Source organism: Camarhynchus parvulus, chromosome 5 (genome assembly GCF_901933205.1).
Source record: "Camarhynchus parvulus chromosome 5, STF_HiC, whole genome shotgun sequence".
NCBI classification, from domain to species: domain Eukaryota; kingdom Metazoa; phylum Chordata; class Aves; order Passeriformes; family Thraupidae; genus Camarhynchus; species Camarhynchus parvulus.
The window spans coordinates 52,978,790-52,992,620 of record NC_044575.1 but is presented as its reverse complement, the minus strand read 5'-3'; the positions used below and the strand labels follow the sequence as shown (position 1 = coordinate 52,992,620).

Sequence of the window (13,831 nt, the reverse complement as noted above, 5' to 3'; positions counted from 1 at the left end):
TATTATTACTACTATTTTATTTAATTAAATTTTATTTTAATTTAATTTATTATCACTACGGCTATTTTATTTAATTTTATTATTATTACCATTATTTTTAAAATTTAATTATTATTTTATTTAATTTTTTAAATTTATGTCTTAGCTGCAGCCTGGGCTTGTTCGGTTCAGACTGTGAATATGTTTGTTTTTCCTTGGCTATCAAAATAGAGAGGTTATTCTATCTGGACACATTCATGATAGTCAGTTGTTTCCTGATAACTGCTCCATTAACATCTGTCAGCATGGCACCCTCTGCTCATAACCTCCTCACAGACCAGACAGCTTTCCTAGCAGAAGGGACATACTTACAAGAAAATAAAAGGCAAAATGTCAGCATGCTCCCAAATGAGATGCCCTGGGAGATTCATGACACAGTGGTAGCTGTGAAGAAATGCAGATGTGACAGGTGGCTGACAGTTTGGTACTTTGTCTATAATCTCTCTGAACTAATGGCAGAGACTTTCTTAAATACAGTGATTACCATGAGAAACCTCTCCCTAAAAGTGCTGTTTACATCAACAATCATAAGATGATAAGTGACAGGCCTGGGTCCTTTCCATTCGTTTCAGAGGACAAATACCACAGGTCAAGACTTTTGGAATAATAATAATAATAATAATAATAATAATAATAATAATAATAATAATAATAATAATAACCAATGGATTAATATAATAATAAACCAGACCAACAAGCCTGGATAAAATAGAACAGAGTCTGAATAAAACAGACTCCAAAGCCTGGGGCAAACTGCATTTGCTAAACCATTTGGTAAAATGGGCTGAGGCAGATATTTGAGCTAAAGTAAATCAGGCAGAAGTTGCCTTTGAGTGACTGAAGGACTGGCTCAAAAGCAGCCATTTGGACTGCCCAGAATACAGACATATTGCTCCCTGGGCATCCTTCTGCAGAGGAACTGCTGTGGCTCTGTGCTTCTCTCCAGAAATAAGCAGTGCATTACTGGTAGCAAGGTGGTAGCCACCTTCTAGGCATGCTGCTGCTATTTTTCTTGGACCACAGAAATGATATATCCAAGCTAGAGTAAATATAAAAACAAATAAAACCGCTCTCAAAAATGTTTTTGTCTCAATAATTAATTCCTCAGCAAATTTTCTCATCATAAAACATGTCCTAATGAGCTACCAGGGGGAGAGGAAATTCATCACTTACCTCACAAATATCAACTTGAGAGCACTGCTCATGTCAGATGGCATAATTAATGACTTGAGAGGGAGCGTGGAGCAGCACAGCCAAAACCACCATCCCCATCAGTCATTCCACATCAGCCCAACTCATCCATGTTACTTGATCTACAGAGGATTAGCCAGGCAGCTAGAAGGAGATATGGGGCTGAAGGGAATGCAGGCAAATGTGGTATATCTAATCTTGATTTATCCTGGTTGGTTTCCTGCTTATCACTGAGGTGCCATGGCAGTTGGTCATGCATTGTGTTTTATTTTTGTGGATTTGTTTTTTTTTTTTTTCCCAGAGAAATAAAATTTACAAACTTTGAACTTCACCCTCCCTGACGCTGAGCAAGCCATCTTCAGCTCCATGTCAGAACATTGTCCTCTTGGGGTTCAGTTCCTGTGCAGCAGGCCTGGGGGGGTGCACAGAGCAGGTGAGACCTCTCTGGGCTGTGGTGAGAGGGAATGCTGTGGTCAGGGTGATGTTCATGGGGGGCTGCAGCAGGAAGACATCTGACCTGTTCTTCCTGTGGTGGCACCACGAGAGCTGGGGCAATGTGCAGCCTCCTCTCATCACATGTCCATTTGTTTTTTGCCCTCTGCATTCTCCCATGATGTGTGCCACAGAACAATTATGTGAAGTGAGAAAAATATGCATTTTTTCCTGTATTTCAGAGTTTCTGCCTGGCCAGTATATGTGGTGGTGTTTGTAGGGGTCTCAGGACTAGGGAAGAGATGAGAATTTGACTCTATGTTTCAGAAGGTTGATTTATTATTTTATGATCTATATTATATTAAAACTATATTAAAACTATACTAAAAGAATAGAAGAAAGGATTTCATAAGAAGGCTAGAAAGGAAAGGAAAGGAAAAGAATGGAATAATCATAAAATCTTGTGACTGACCAGCAAGTCTGAGACAGCTGGAGTGTGATTGGCTATTAATTAAAAACAACTACAGGAGACAAATCAAAGATCTACTTGTTGCATTCCACAGCAGCAAATAATTATTGTTTACATTTTGTTCTTGAGGCTTCTTAGCTTCTCAGGAGAAAAAATCCTAAGGAAAGGATTTTTCATAAAACATGTCTGTGACAAGTATAGCTCATGTTCTCCATCTCCTTTGATAAAAGAATGAATGAATGAATCATCATTCACCTTGCCTTTCTCCCTCAGTTTCACCACGCTGAGAAAAGTAAGCCTATCATCAAATTTACTCCACTGAAATAACTCCATGTTTCTGAAACCAATTCCAGCCTAGCAGGATTTTTTTTGGGATTTACATGAAAGGCAGCTCCAAAGTGAAGGCTGACAGGTTTTATCCTCATCCCTTTGCTCACTCCAGTGTGTGCTCACTGCTTAAGAGCAAGCTCCATTAGCTGTCAGCCTGCTAAGTGCAGCTGTTTTACATGTCTGCTCACATTTGGAAATGCCTGGCTGTGTTTTCTGAAACTCCCCAATAAATGCCCTCTTGAGTTAGTTCATCAGCCAAGACAACTTCATCTGCTCTACCAGTGACCCCACATTCCCCTGTGCAAGCAGCCTCGTGCAGCAGAGCCCTGTGGCTGCTGCTGGCAAGATCTGAGCACTGGGCTTGCCCCAGGCAAAGAGCCCTTGGCATCTGCTGGCCCCTTCTCTGGGCTCCAGTGTAAGCAATAACTGAGCTTTTATGCTGGTGCTGACCTCCCAAGTTAAGTTCAGAAAACATTATCTGGTGAATCTGATGTGTCACATTTCAAAGAAAAGAGTTTCCCACCTCAATCCAGGTCTGATTTCTTTACAGGTAAAGGAGAAAACCCTTTGGGAACCAAGCACTTCTTGGAAGCAAGGTTAAGAGCAATAAACTTTCCTCCTTACGAATAGACTGAAATATCTTTTCTGTTAGGAGCACACATCTATCCCCACAGGGCCAGGTTAGTGCTCTATAACTCATCTTACAAAACTGAAATACAATTTTTGATGATCAGAGCTGGGTAAGGATCAAAAAACTGGCCTGACACATTTCATTTGCGCTGAAAAAAGTTTTTATTGAAGAAATACTTCCCCTGCACAGATAGAGTGAGATTTCAAGATAATATGCATTACAAATTATTTGTAATGAAGCTGAATTAATGTCTTCTCTGAGGATCTCCCCAGTGGCCTCCTCAGGACTGTATCTGTAACCTCTAACCAGCACACAGAAATAATTTTTGGTTGCCCAAATGGAAACACCAGCCTGAATTCCCATGTGCAATATGTTTGGGGTCTCTGTCCCTCATCTGCTTCTCTAAACACTGCCTGGGAAGTGGCACAGTGATAAAATTAGTGTAAACAGCCCTGGGATTAAGAAGTGATTTGAGACCTGCAGTTGATCTCAGACTGGATGTGGCTGGGAAATTAGATTAGGAAATTACTTTACCTGGAACTGGACTTTAATTGTGGTGTCTTGTGCTGGAGAGAGGATTCATGCCAAGATGGAAAAATGAAATTGGGATTGTGGGGAAACTATAACTTGAGGACAGTTTAATTTCAATTTTTGTGCCAGAGTGATCTGAGCACAACCCACATTCCCCTTTTGGATGCCTTTTGCTTTCTGGCATCCTGGCCTTGCAGTTTTGGGCCCTACAGCAGAGGGGATGCTCTGGTGTCTTCCCAGGCATGGTGTGGGGCAGGCAGCTGCTCAGCCCCAGGAATAAGATGCCATCTGTTCCTGCCATGTATTGGACAGCAATGTCCCCTTGCTGTGCTGGTCTGTTCCCAGCTTGATGCCCAGCAGGAACTTGCTTAAGGTTATTTTCTTCCAGCCCTGCTCCGCCTGCCAGCCAGGGGATAACAGAGCTGATCCCAGCCCCAGGCAGCCCCAAACGACACCAAGGCTCAGGAAAAGTTATTCCAGTTCTGGTGAGCCTTTGCTCCCCTTGCAATAGCTTGGTAGGGGTGTGACCACCTGGGCTAGGAACAAAGCCACTGGGTCTGTAGGGGCTGGATGGAGTGGCTGTGCACCCTGTCTGTTATTGCCACCATCTGAGGCTGCTGGGCAGATTTTTAGAAACTTGGGTCAAAATTTCCAGGGATCCAGCAGCTAGGATGAGGCCAGTCAGCTGGTTTTGGGTATTTGCGTGTGTGTGTGTGTGTGTGTGTGTGTGTGTGTGTGTGTGTGTGTGTGTGATGGCAATCAACAGGGCAATCATCAGTGTCTTGTGTCATTAGGGGGACCTCGCATTGGCGATCCCCAGCCCTGCAGGAGACCACAGACTGATTTAACCCCCTGGGCGCCAGAGGGTAGTGACAGCCAGATTTTCCCGAAGAGAAAACACAACAGCTCTTCCTTTCCCTGCTCCCCTCTTCCCTACAAGCCCTGAAGCCATTCACAGGGGCAGCTCGGGCTGCGGGCGAGGGAGCAGCCGTGTCCGGAGGAGGCATCGGACCGCGCTGCATTGCATTGCATTGCACTGCGCATCCTCCCTCCCTCCTTCCCTCCCCACCGCCTACTGCTGCAGCCTGCCTTCCTCCCTTGCATCCCTCCATCCCGCCATCCTCCCCGCTTCCCACCTCGCATCGCTCCCTCGTGTATCCCTCCCTCCTACATCCCTCCCTCCTGCATCCCTCCTCCTACATCCCTCCCTCCTGCATCCCTCCTCCTGCATCCCTCCCTCCTGCATCCCTCTCTCCTACATTCTCCTCCTGCATCCCTCCCTCCTCCATCCCTCGCTCCCTCCTCCCTCTGCCTGCGCAGAGCCGCGGACATGGCGCTCAGCAATTTCCTCTTCGCTCAGTGCATCTGCTATTTCCTGGCCTTTCTCTTCAGCTTCATCGTGGTGGTGCCACTCTCCGAGAATGGCAACGACTTCCACGGCCGCTGCCTGCTCTTCACCGAGGGCATGTGGCTCAACGCCAACCTGACGGTGGAGCGGCAGCGCTTCACGGTGCAGGAGTGGGGGCCCGAGGCCGCCTGCCGCTTCAGCATCTTCACCGGGCTCCTCTCCCTGCTGCTGGCCACAGTGCAGGCCTGGAGGACCCTCTTCTTCCTCTGCAAAGGGCACGAGGAGTGAGTATCGCTGGGGATCGGCCCGTCCCTGCCACGGGCTGGGGCACCTGGGAGCAGTCTGGGGGTGAAGCGCTGGGCTTTGCACCGTCCAGGTCTCCGGGCTCCCCAGAGGGGTGTGGGGAGGCTGGTGTATCGCCCGTGTCTGTCTGTCTGTCTGTCACACACCAGGCACTCCCCCAGCTGTGTCCAGGGCCCTCTCCATGGGATGCTCCTGTGGGATGGGGGTCAGACCCACCCACTGCCCTTTGGCAGTGCAGCGTGGGCACTCAGCTGCAGTGGGCATGGAAGGATTTGGGGGCTGTGGGGTGATGCTGGAGGCTGGGGCTCACAGGGGCCTCTTGACCATGGTCCCACTACACATCCAGGCCAAAGGAGGTCTCCCAGGTGTGCACTGGGCCTGTGAAAAACCTTGAAACAACATGGTTGTGCGTGGGGCGCCAGAAGGGAGAAGTTGATGCCTCCCCTCTCTTTTTTGTGCTGCTTTTACTGTGTACATGGCAGCTACTGCAGACAACAACTATTGCTTGGTTACGGCATGGGAGCAATGCTGAGCGCTCCTGCAGCAGCTCAGGGTGGCAGTGATGGCCGGCTCCTGTGCTCACACAAACCAAGGGACAATCCCACCCCAGCAGGGGTACTCAGAGGCTTGGTGGGCCAGGCAGCAGCTCAGGAGCACTGTGATGTTCTGTGCTTGCCTCTCTGGTGGCCTGAGAGGGCAGAGACCCTGGTGCAGGTAGCACAGGTGCTGCAGGGCCAGAGGTGGACAATACACTGAACTAGGAGAATATTTTCCCCATGGTTTAGGAACCATGCCATGGGTTAATCACTCCTGTCCAAGTCTATTTGGACTAGAGGTTTCTTGAGTAAAGGGCTGTTACATCTGGGCTAGGTAACCCTGGAGACTGGGTAGCAGTGTTGTCTTTCTGGCTCTTTCCAACCACTCTCAACCTGTCTAATAAACATGCTGCAGTAAGTGAGGACCAGAAACTTATTCCATATTAAAACATACCTTACACTAAATACAACCACATACTTCTTAATATCTATGAATTCAGCTTCCTCTGGTGATCCAGTATCTGTAGAGGGTTAATTGAACCTCAATGCTTTGCAGTCAGAACTAGCCAATTTCTAGAAGAAACCAGCAGTGAAAACCCTGTATATGGTGACATTTGGATTGGATGTTTGGCCTGCTTCCAAAAGTGGCTGTTATCTTCAAAACTGTTGGGCAGGCCCCTGAAAAGTGTCCCTTTAGGAGCTCCTTCAGGCTCCTTTGGGGGCTGTATAACGCTGTTCATAGCTGCTCCAGGCAAGAAAGGCAGAGGGCTGTGGGGTCATGGAGTGCAAAGATAGAGCAAGTTGGGATGATGAGATAACCACAGAAGACCACAGGAGGGTACAACATGGCAAGATGCTTGGGAACAGCAGTTTCTTGGTAAGAAGGAAGGTCTGTCCTGTTCCACATCAGCCACCATATGAAAAGCAGGCAGGGCTCACCCTGTCCTGATTTTAGACAGCCATTTGTTAATGGTTCAAATGGGTGCAAAACCATTTCTGTTTGGATGGAGAGATAAAGGTGAGCTCCTCACCACACATGATAATTGTCTGTTCTGATTAGAGGTAGTTGAGGAAGAGCCAGAATGTCATAACTGATGATCCTGTTGGGGAGGATCACTGCTCCTGGGCCAGCTCCAGGGTGAGCCAGCCAAGGCAGGGTTACTTAGCACCCTTTGCATCTTTCCTGAAATGGCTTTGAATGATTGCTGACAGATCATTTTCTAGCAATTATGACTGCTAAAAAACCTTAAAAGGGTCTCAACATCCTTTGCCTCAGCTGCCTGGGGCTCTTCAGCTCAGCTGAAGGGTAGAGGTACAACTCAGATACTTCATTGCTAGGATTGCAAAGCAACTCCAGGTGTAAACATTCATTATTAAAGGGCACTCACTCAATCTGTAATGCATAGCCTGAAGTTCTAATCTAAGGAGGAAAAATCAGGTAATCTAGACATCCAAATAAGCAGTTTTCTGTCAGGATGCCCTGGCAGTGGTGATGGTTTCTCTTGCCAGATGCAAATCAGGCGCAAGGCTGAGCCCTGCTTTGTCAGTGTAAGGTCAGATCCTGGGCCATGGAACCTCTCTTGCTGCAGGATAGGAAATAGAGGGAGAACTGGAGATCCTGGGCTGTGATGACCCACTCAACAGTCCTGGTAACTGCTCCCTTTCTAGAACTGTTACTAATTCTGGTGCCAATTCTGTTTTAAAACAATTCTGTTTTATTCTGTGAACAGCTCAAGTCTTTTCTGCCCCCCAGGCCAGCATTCCATGCTAAGGTGCACACAGATATGACCTGACTTCAGCAATGCCTGGGACAAAATCCAGGTTAGGTGTGAAGTCAGGGCAGAGAACATGCAGAAATCTGGAATCTCATAGCAGTTCTCACTGTATGGGTGACCCCGGCACCCAGCAGAGCTGAGCTGATCTACTTCACCAAGCCCAGCTAAGCCAGAGCAGGATTCAGCTTATTGTTCATCCAGAAGTCAGGTGTCCTGGCATCCAGCACCCATTACAGTCTATAGGGGCACTTCTTGAAGGTGATTAATTTCACTTTTCTATCAGTCTTGGGGTGGGACAACTGACACTTTGGAGAGAGCCTAGACAGCCCCCCTAGAGCCTCATCAACCCAGGAGCAAACATCCTAACTCTGCTGATTATTGCTTCTTCATCTCATTTTAAAGAAGTTGTCCTGAGGTCACAAATGTATCATGTAAAACCTGTAGAAATTAGGATTGTCCAGCCCAGAACCTTCCAGGACTCAGACACATTTAAAAAGCCTCTTGGCTTTTCGTTTGATGAGCAACCATGGAAAAGAAGTGACTGAGGTTTTTTTTTCTTCTCTGGGGTAAGTAGATTCATTCTATCACCAGCACAATGAGTGGCACTGGTGAGAAATTTGTCATATTCATCTTTACCACTCACTGAATAGGTTGACCTGCCTCCTGGAGCTGCCAGTCTTTCTCCAGCCTGGAGCAGATGTCCATTTTTAACATAATGTCACATTCCAAGGTGTGCTATTCTAAACAGGAACTTAGAGAAGTTTCAAGTAGAGAAGGGCTTTGCCAGGTGACTGGGATTAGAAACTTTTCACAGCTAAAATTCAGGTGAGGAGTTAAAGAGTGAAAATGAGAGAGTGATTCCATGGCCTTATGGGAAATCTGTAAGCATCCCACCCATCCCACTCCAAACACTGCATGTGCTGAGGGCAGGCCCTGCTGGGGCAGATTTAATGGGGCTGAGATAAGTTGATATTCAGCTGGCAGACACAGCATACTGACACCAAAGCCAGAAAAATCCTGGGAGAATCTGGCCTGTTCTGCAAATTGCCCATAAAACTGAGATTCGTGTCCTGTGATGCCAGTACCTTGTATTACATTGCTTAAAGTGATTATAGCTATCAGTTCTGTGTTTTTTATTTTTAGTTTCCCTCTTCTAAGCAATTTTTGTCCCAATGATCACTTAAGTCATGAAATTATTTTAGCTGCAGTTGCTACATAATTTGAGCTAATGACATTTATTTTAACAATGGTGATTTTCGTCATTACAGCTAATGAAAGCCACATTGTGTATGAACGATCACCACTCATTATATAAAGCCACATCTTCTTATGGTTAAAAAAGAAATCAAAATCAAAAGCAATTGCAAGTGAAGGTAGTGTGACTCAAAATCAAGTCCATAGGGTTTCAATGTATTAGGTGTTCTTAATTAAAGATGTGTTTTAAATGGAAACTGATATCTTTGTGCCCACTCTGTGCTGCTTACAGAGACTGCTGATGTTGTGTTTCAGCTGTTTATGAGTTACATTTTTCTTCCCTTTTATTACAGCTCTTTCTTTTACGCCTTCCTGAATCTGCTGATCAGCGCCTTTGTGGTGTTCATCACATTTATTGCCAGCACTATAGTGAGTGTAGGATTTAACATGTGGTGTGATGCAATTACTGAAAAAGGAAGCATGCCAAATAGGTTAGTATTGAAAAATACATTTTATTCCTTTTATTTTTTTCATATAGGCACAATTGAGCTGTGCTGTTACAAAGTGTAGTTATTACACGCAAGGTGAGCAAGGGGGAGAAGGCATCTGTAATATGAAAAACCAGAGTTTTATCATGCGGAACAAAACATAGCAAACCAAACTTCTTTTTGTTTGTTTATTTAGAAGCCCACAAAGAAAAGATGTGTTTTCATCGTATTTTGTGGTCTCTTTGAATGATGATCACATGAAAAACAAATCCATTGTGTTAATTTTTTTTATTTCCAAAGGAATGCTAGATTTAGAGTTTTTCTAAGAATGGGGGGAGTGTGGCCTTGTGAGCAGGGCAGGGAGCTGGGGGCCAGGATTCCTGGCTTGCAGTCTTGGTTCTGCCCCCAACCCAGTGTGTGACGCTGGGCAAGTCACTTATCCTGCTTGTGCCAAAACTCATCATCGGACAAAACATTTGGGGTAGAGTTCCTTGCCTTGTAGTGATGCTGTGGATGCCCTGAGAGCCACAGAATGGAAAGCACTTTGTAAGTGCGAAGTACAGATGGCTGATGCTTTGTTACAGTCACAAAATGTACAGCTCCTAAAATGGTCCACTGTATCCCACGATGCTTATGCTCCTTATGGGAAACATGATAAGTCGAGGAAGATTTGCTCCTGTCAAACAAATAATGATGAAGAGAGAGGAAAATGTGACATTTTATGTCATATGATATTGAATAAATGTACTACTTAAAGCATACATTTATGTTGCACATTGTCATATGTTGTAAAATGCCATAGTGAATGTTCTGTTTAGGGCTGCAACGATTAATCGAATTACTCGAATATTCGGTTAAAAATTCAATTACAAAATGCATCTAATCGAATATTCGGGTAAGAACCCGAGATGACCGACAGCACTGAAAAGGAGAGAGAAGAAGCTGCAGAAATCAACCAAGAGGTAGAATGACAACCTCAAAATCCTGGGATATTTTTCACACCAATAATGGTCCAAGTTATTTGTAAAATCTGTAGGCAGCCCCTATCTTACCATCAGAGTATCGTCTCCTTGCTGGAGCATCCGAAACAAAAACACAATTCCTTCTTCTGAGGCTTTTCCTGATGAAGTCAAAAGGTAACAGAGTATCATACACTTTGTTTCATTGAGGGGTGAAACAACCAACCTGGGGTGATGCCAGGGGCAAATCTGTGGGAGGTGAGGGGGCAGTGGGAAAGAGGGGTTTAAGGATGCTGTTCATAATAACTATTACACTTCCACTTATGAAAGATTTGTGTTATCACTCATATAATTGGTTTTTTTATGTAAAAGAAAGTAATTTTTTATCTTAGCTTTAGAGAAGATCAGCAAACAACCTGATGATTGCAATAACTTAATTATCCTCTGATATAACGTACCATTGTGACTGTTCAAAGTACATTTAATATGTTGTTTCATTTTTATATTTGGTTTACCTAGAATCTCTTCAAATTTTTTCTTTTGTTTTTCCCTTCCAAATGCCTTTCTGGGTAGCTGTGAAGAGTTGCAGGATATAGATCTTGAGCTGAACTTGGAAAACTCTGCTTTCTATGACCAATTTGCTATTGCACAGGTAGGTCAGACTAAGTCATGGTTCTATTCCAGTTAATTTGCCATTTGCTTATTGACCTGGGATTGCTGGAGCTGAACTACCATTCTCAGAAATCAATGGGAATGTTTCCACTGACTTTAGTAAGTGCTGAATCAGAATGATAGTGATGGGCACATTTGCCTTTTAAATTCAAAACAGACAGTTTTGAATACAGATATGTCAAAGCTTCACCCTACCACTGATCTTGTTAATCATGACAGAAAATTCATTGTTCATCCAAAGGATCAGGTCTGCAAAAGTTGCAGCACTCTGGTGCCCTGGATCTCTTCATTACTGTTCAAAATAATTTCTGACCTGCACCACGCTGTGGGGTTCCTAGTTTTGCCTTCCTTGACTTTCACTGAGATCACCTAAGCTGTATAAATTGACCATTGAAAAGAATCAAAGATTAATTCATTCAGATAGGGCTGTTTTCTGATGAATCCATGAGAATTGGACCTCCAAGGCTGTCAGACCTTTCTATTGAATATTCTAGCTCTAAGTCAATGATCAGTCAGTGAACACTGGGACATGAGCACATACTAATTTTTCAGGGATGACAGGCCCATCCCTGCAGGGCTGCACCCTTACAAAAGCTTGTCCCACATGGAAAGAGGCATTAGGCTGCCTGGAACATTCCTTGAAGGTAACCCTGCCTCTTGGGCATGAGCCAATTTTTTGTCTTTGTTGCCAACATTGGTATCTAGATGCCCAGCTCAGGCATAACTGCACTTAGGAATGAAATATGCCATAAAAGTGACTCCTTTGTATGAAGAACCCAGGACCTCCCTGGATTTGGCATGACTCCATGGATTTTGGTCCAGGTGAGGTTTGCATAACCACATGGACAGCTGACTTTGTTTTCACAATACTGTAGTGACCTCTTTATGATTTCTTTCCTTCTCCAGTTTGGTCTCTGGGCTGCCTGGCTGACTTGGCTGGCAATTACCATCCTGGCTTTCCTGAAGGTTTATCACAACTACAGACAGGAGGACCTGCTAGACAGCCTGATCCATGAGAAGGAGCTGCTGCTAGGAAGATCCCCTTCACGATCCTCTTTGCAAGATGACAAAAGTGGCATGATCTAAAGTGTAAGCAAATTTCCAGGGCAAGATCTAGATTTTATTAGTCAGTGATGTGAGCTGAAGCTGAGTCAGGGTATTGAGTGTGTGACATCTTTTCTTTTCCCGAAATGAAATGCAATTGTGAATTACTCACTTCCCCCATGAGAAATTGTTGGCAGAAATATGGATATTAGGATAAAGAGAATGAACTGCCCTATGTGCCTGTGGCACAGCAAACTTTCTGTCCTGGGCAGGCAAAATTTGTAACCTGCCCTTGTCAGCAGAGCTCCCATGTGCCATCGCTGGCTTTTGAGACAGGGGCCATTTCTGAGGACTGAGCTGGCAAGACCAGGCTACAGCATCCAGGCTATTTCTTCAAACTGTTCTTCAAAAATAGATGTAACTGGAGCTGCATTCAGTCCCTCCGCTCTCCCTCTCCTCCCTATTGCCAGTGAAGCTGCCCTTTGTTGTGTTTTTATCCTGGGAAGCTGCAGCTCTGGTTGGGGTGCTCTCACTGTCTCTGCTTTCGCTGTGTGTGGATGCAGTGCTGATAAACATGTTGCTCCTGCTCTGATTTTATTTCAAACATAGAGACCTGTGTTCCAGACTTGATATTTAGTATTGGACAGTGTTAATGAATTCCATGAAACCCGTGTATTATTACAGCACCTGTCAAAAGCTGTGTATAATATGGAAGGATGGTGGAGGGCATTTGTGGTTTTGTTTCTTCTTAGATTTTGGCATGAGCAGCATTTATTATGACTCCTGAAGTGAACTGTAGCTAGAAATTGCTGAAGCTTGCATACTAAGAAATTAAGCTGAATAGATAGTATTAATGCTTGTGCATTTATAAATGTGACTTGATCCCTAAGATTGTATACTATTCTGTTTTGAATATTAGGATTTATTTGTGATATTTATTTCATATAGGATATGCAAAATTACTGTAAGCATTTGCATTGTAGGTTTCTCTATATAAACATAGCAAGGAGTTCAAACAGCTGAGTTATTTTATTGATAGTTCAGTGCTGAATGGGTCCATTCTCCCCACTCATGGGCAGGAGTTCCAGGGCAGATAAATTTTGCTGTGAAAAGGATGAAGAATTGCTGTTTACACAAAGCTCACTGGTGACTGTGTTGTTGCTTTCAGTTCTGCTTGCCAGTGCTTCAAGAAGTCAGGTGGATTGTTGAGATCAGAGGTGGCTCTGATAATTAAGAAGAGTCACTCAGAGGAGTGTGGGGTTTGCATGGCAAAGAAGTAAAGCTGTGCTAGGATTAAGCATTTATCCCCAGGTACACATTGCACAGAAGACCCCAAATCAGCAGAAAACTTAAGCAAACAACTAAGTTTGGACTGAAGATTTTTTTGGGAGCATGCTGACACTGCCTGTGGTACCTGTGTTTGAGTTGAGACTGAATTTATTGTAACAGAAGTGCAAACCATACATGATTATATGACCTGGTGAATCAGAATGAGGGGAGAGAGGACAGCAGGCTTCTCCCACATCAGAGCTCAAGCCTGGGGTTAGCACAACCATGCAGATTTACTGTTGTCTTCTAGGGACTCTCTGATGCTTAGTTAAGTACCAGCTTAAGCATTTCATTGAAACAGAATTTCATGTCATGACAAATCCCTCAATTATTCAGCATTTTAGGGCATAAAATCTGACATTGTATTTAACTGCCAAAATGTTCTCATAGGTTTAGAGAAAAAGCCCTCCATGGGCCCTAAGCAGTAATCCAGCCCTGTGAGCATTGCTTACAGCCCCAGCTGAACATTGCTTATGGCCACAGCTCTCTGTAGAGAGGCCTTGTTCTTCAGCCTGATTTCTGCCCACAAGAGAATGCAATTCCTCTGAAAGCTTTGCAGC

General features: G+C 44.5%; 1 protein-coding gene across 1 annotated transcript; it reads left to right on the top strand.

Annotated features, from left to right (window-relative positions):
- Window positions 1-4,799: 4,799 nt before the first annotated feature.
- TMEM179 (transmembrane protein 179) lies at window positions 4,800-13,831 on the top strand. Its single transcript, XM_030950140.1, has 4 exons — window positions 4,800-5,255; window positions 9,133-9,270; window positions 10,800-10,878; window positions 11,805-13,831. The coding sequence occupies exons 1-4, from the start codon at window positions 4,954-4,956 to the stop codon at window positions 11,982-11,984; spliced, it is 699 nt and encodes a 232-aa protein (XP_030806000.1). The 5' UTR covers window positions 4,800-4,953; the 3' UTR covers window positions 11,985-13,831.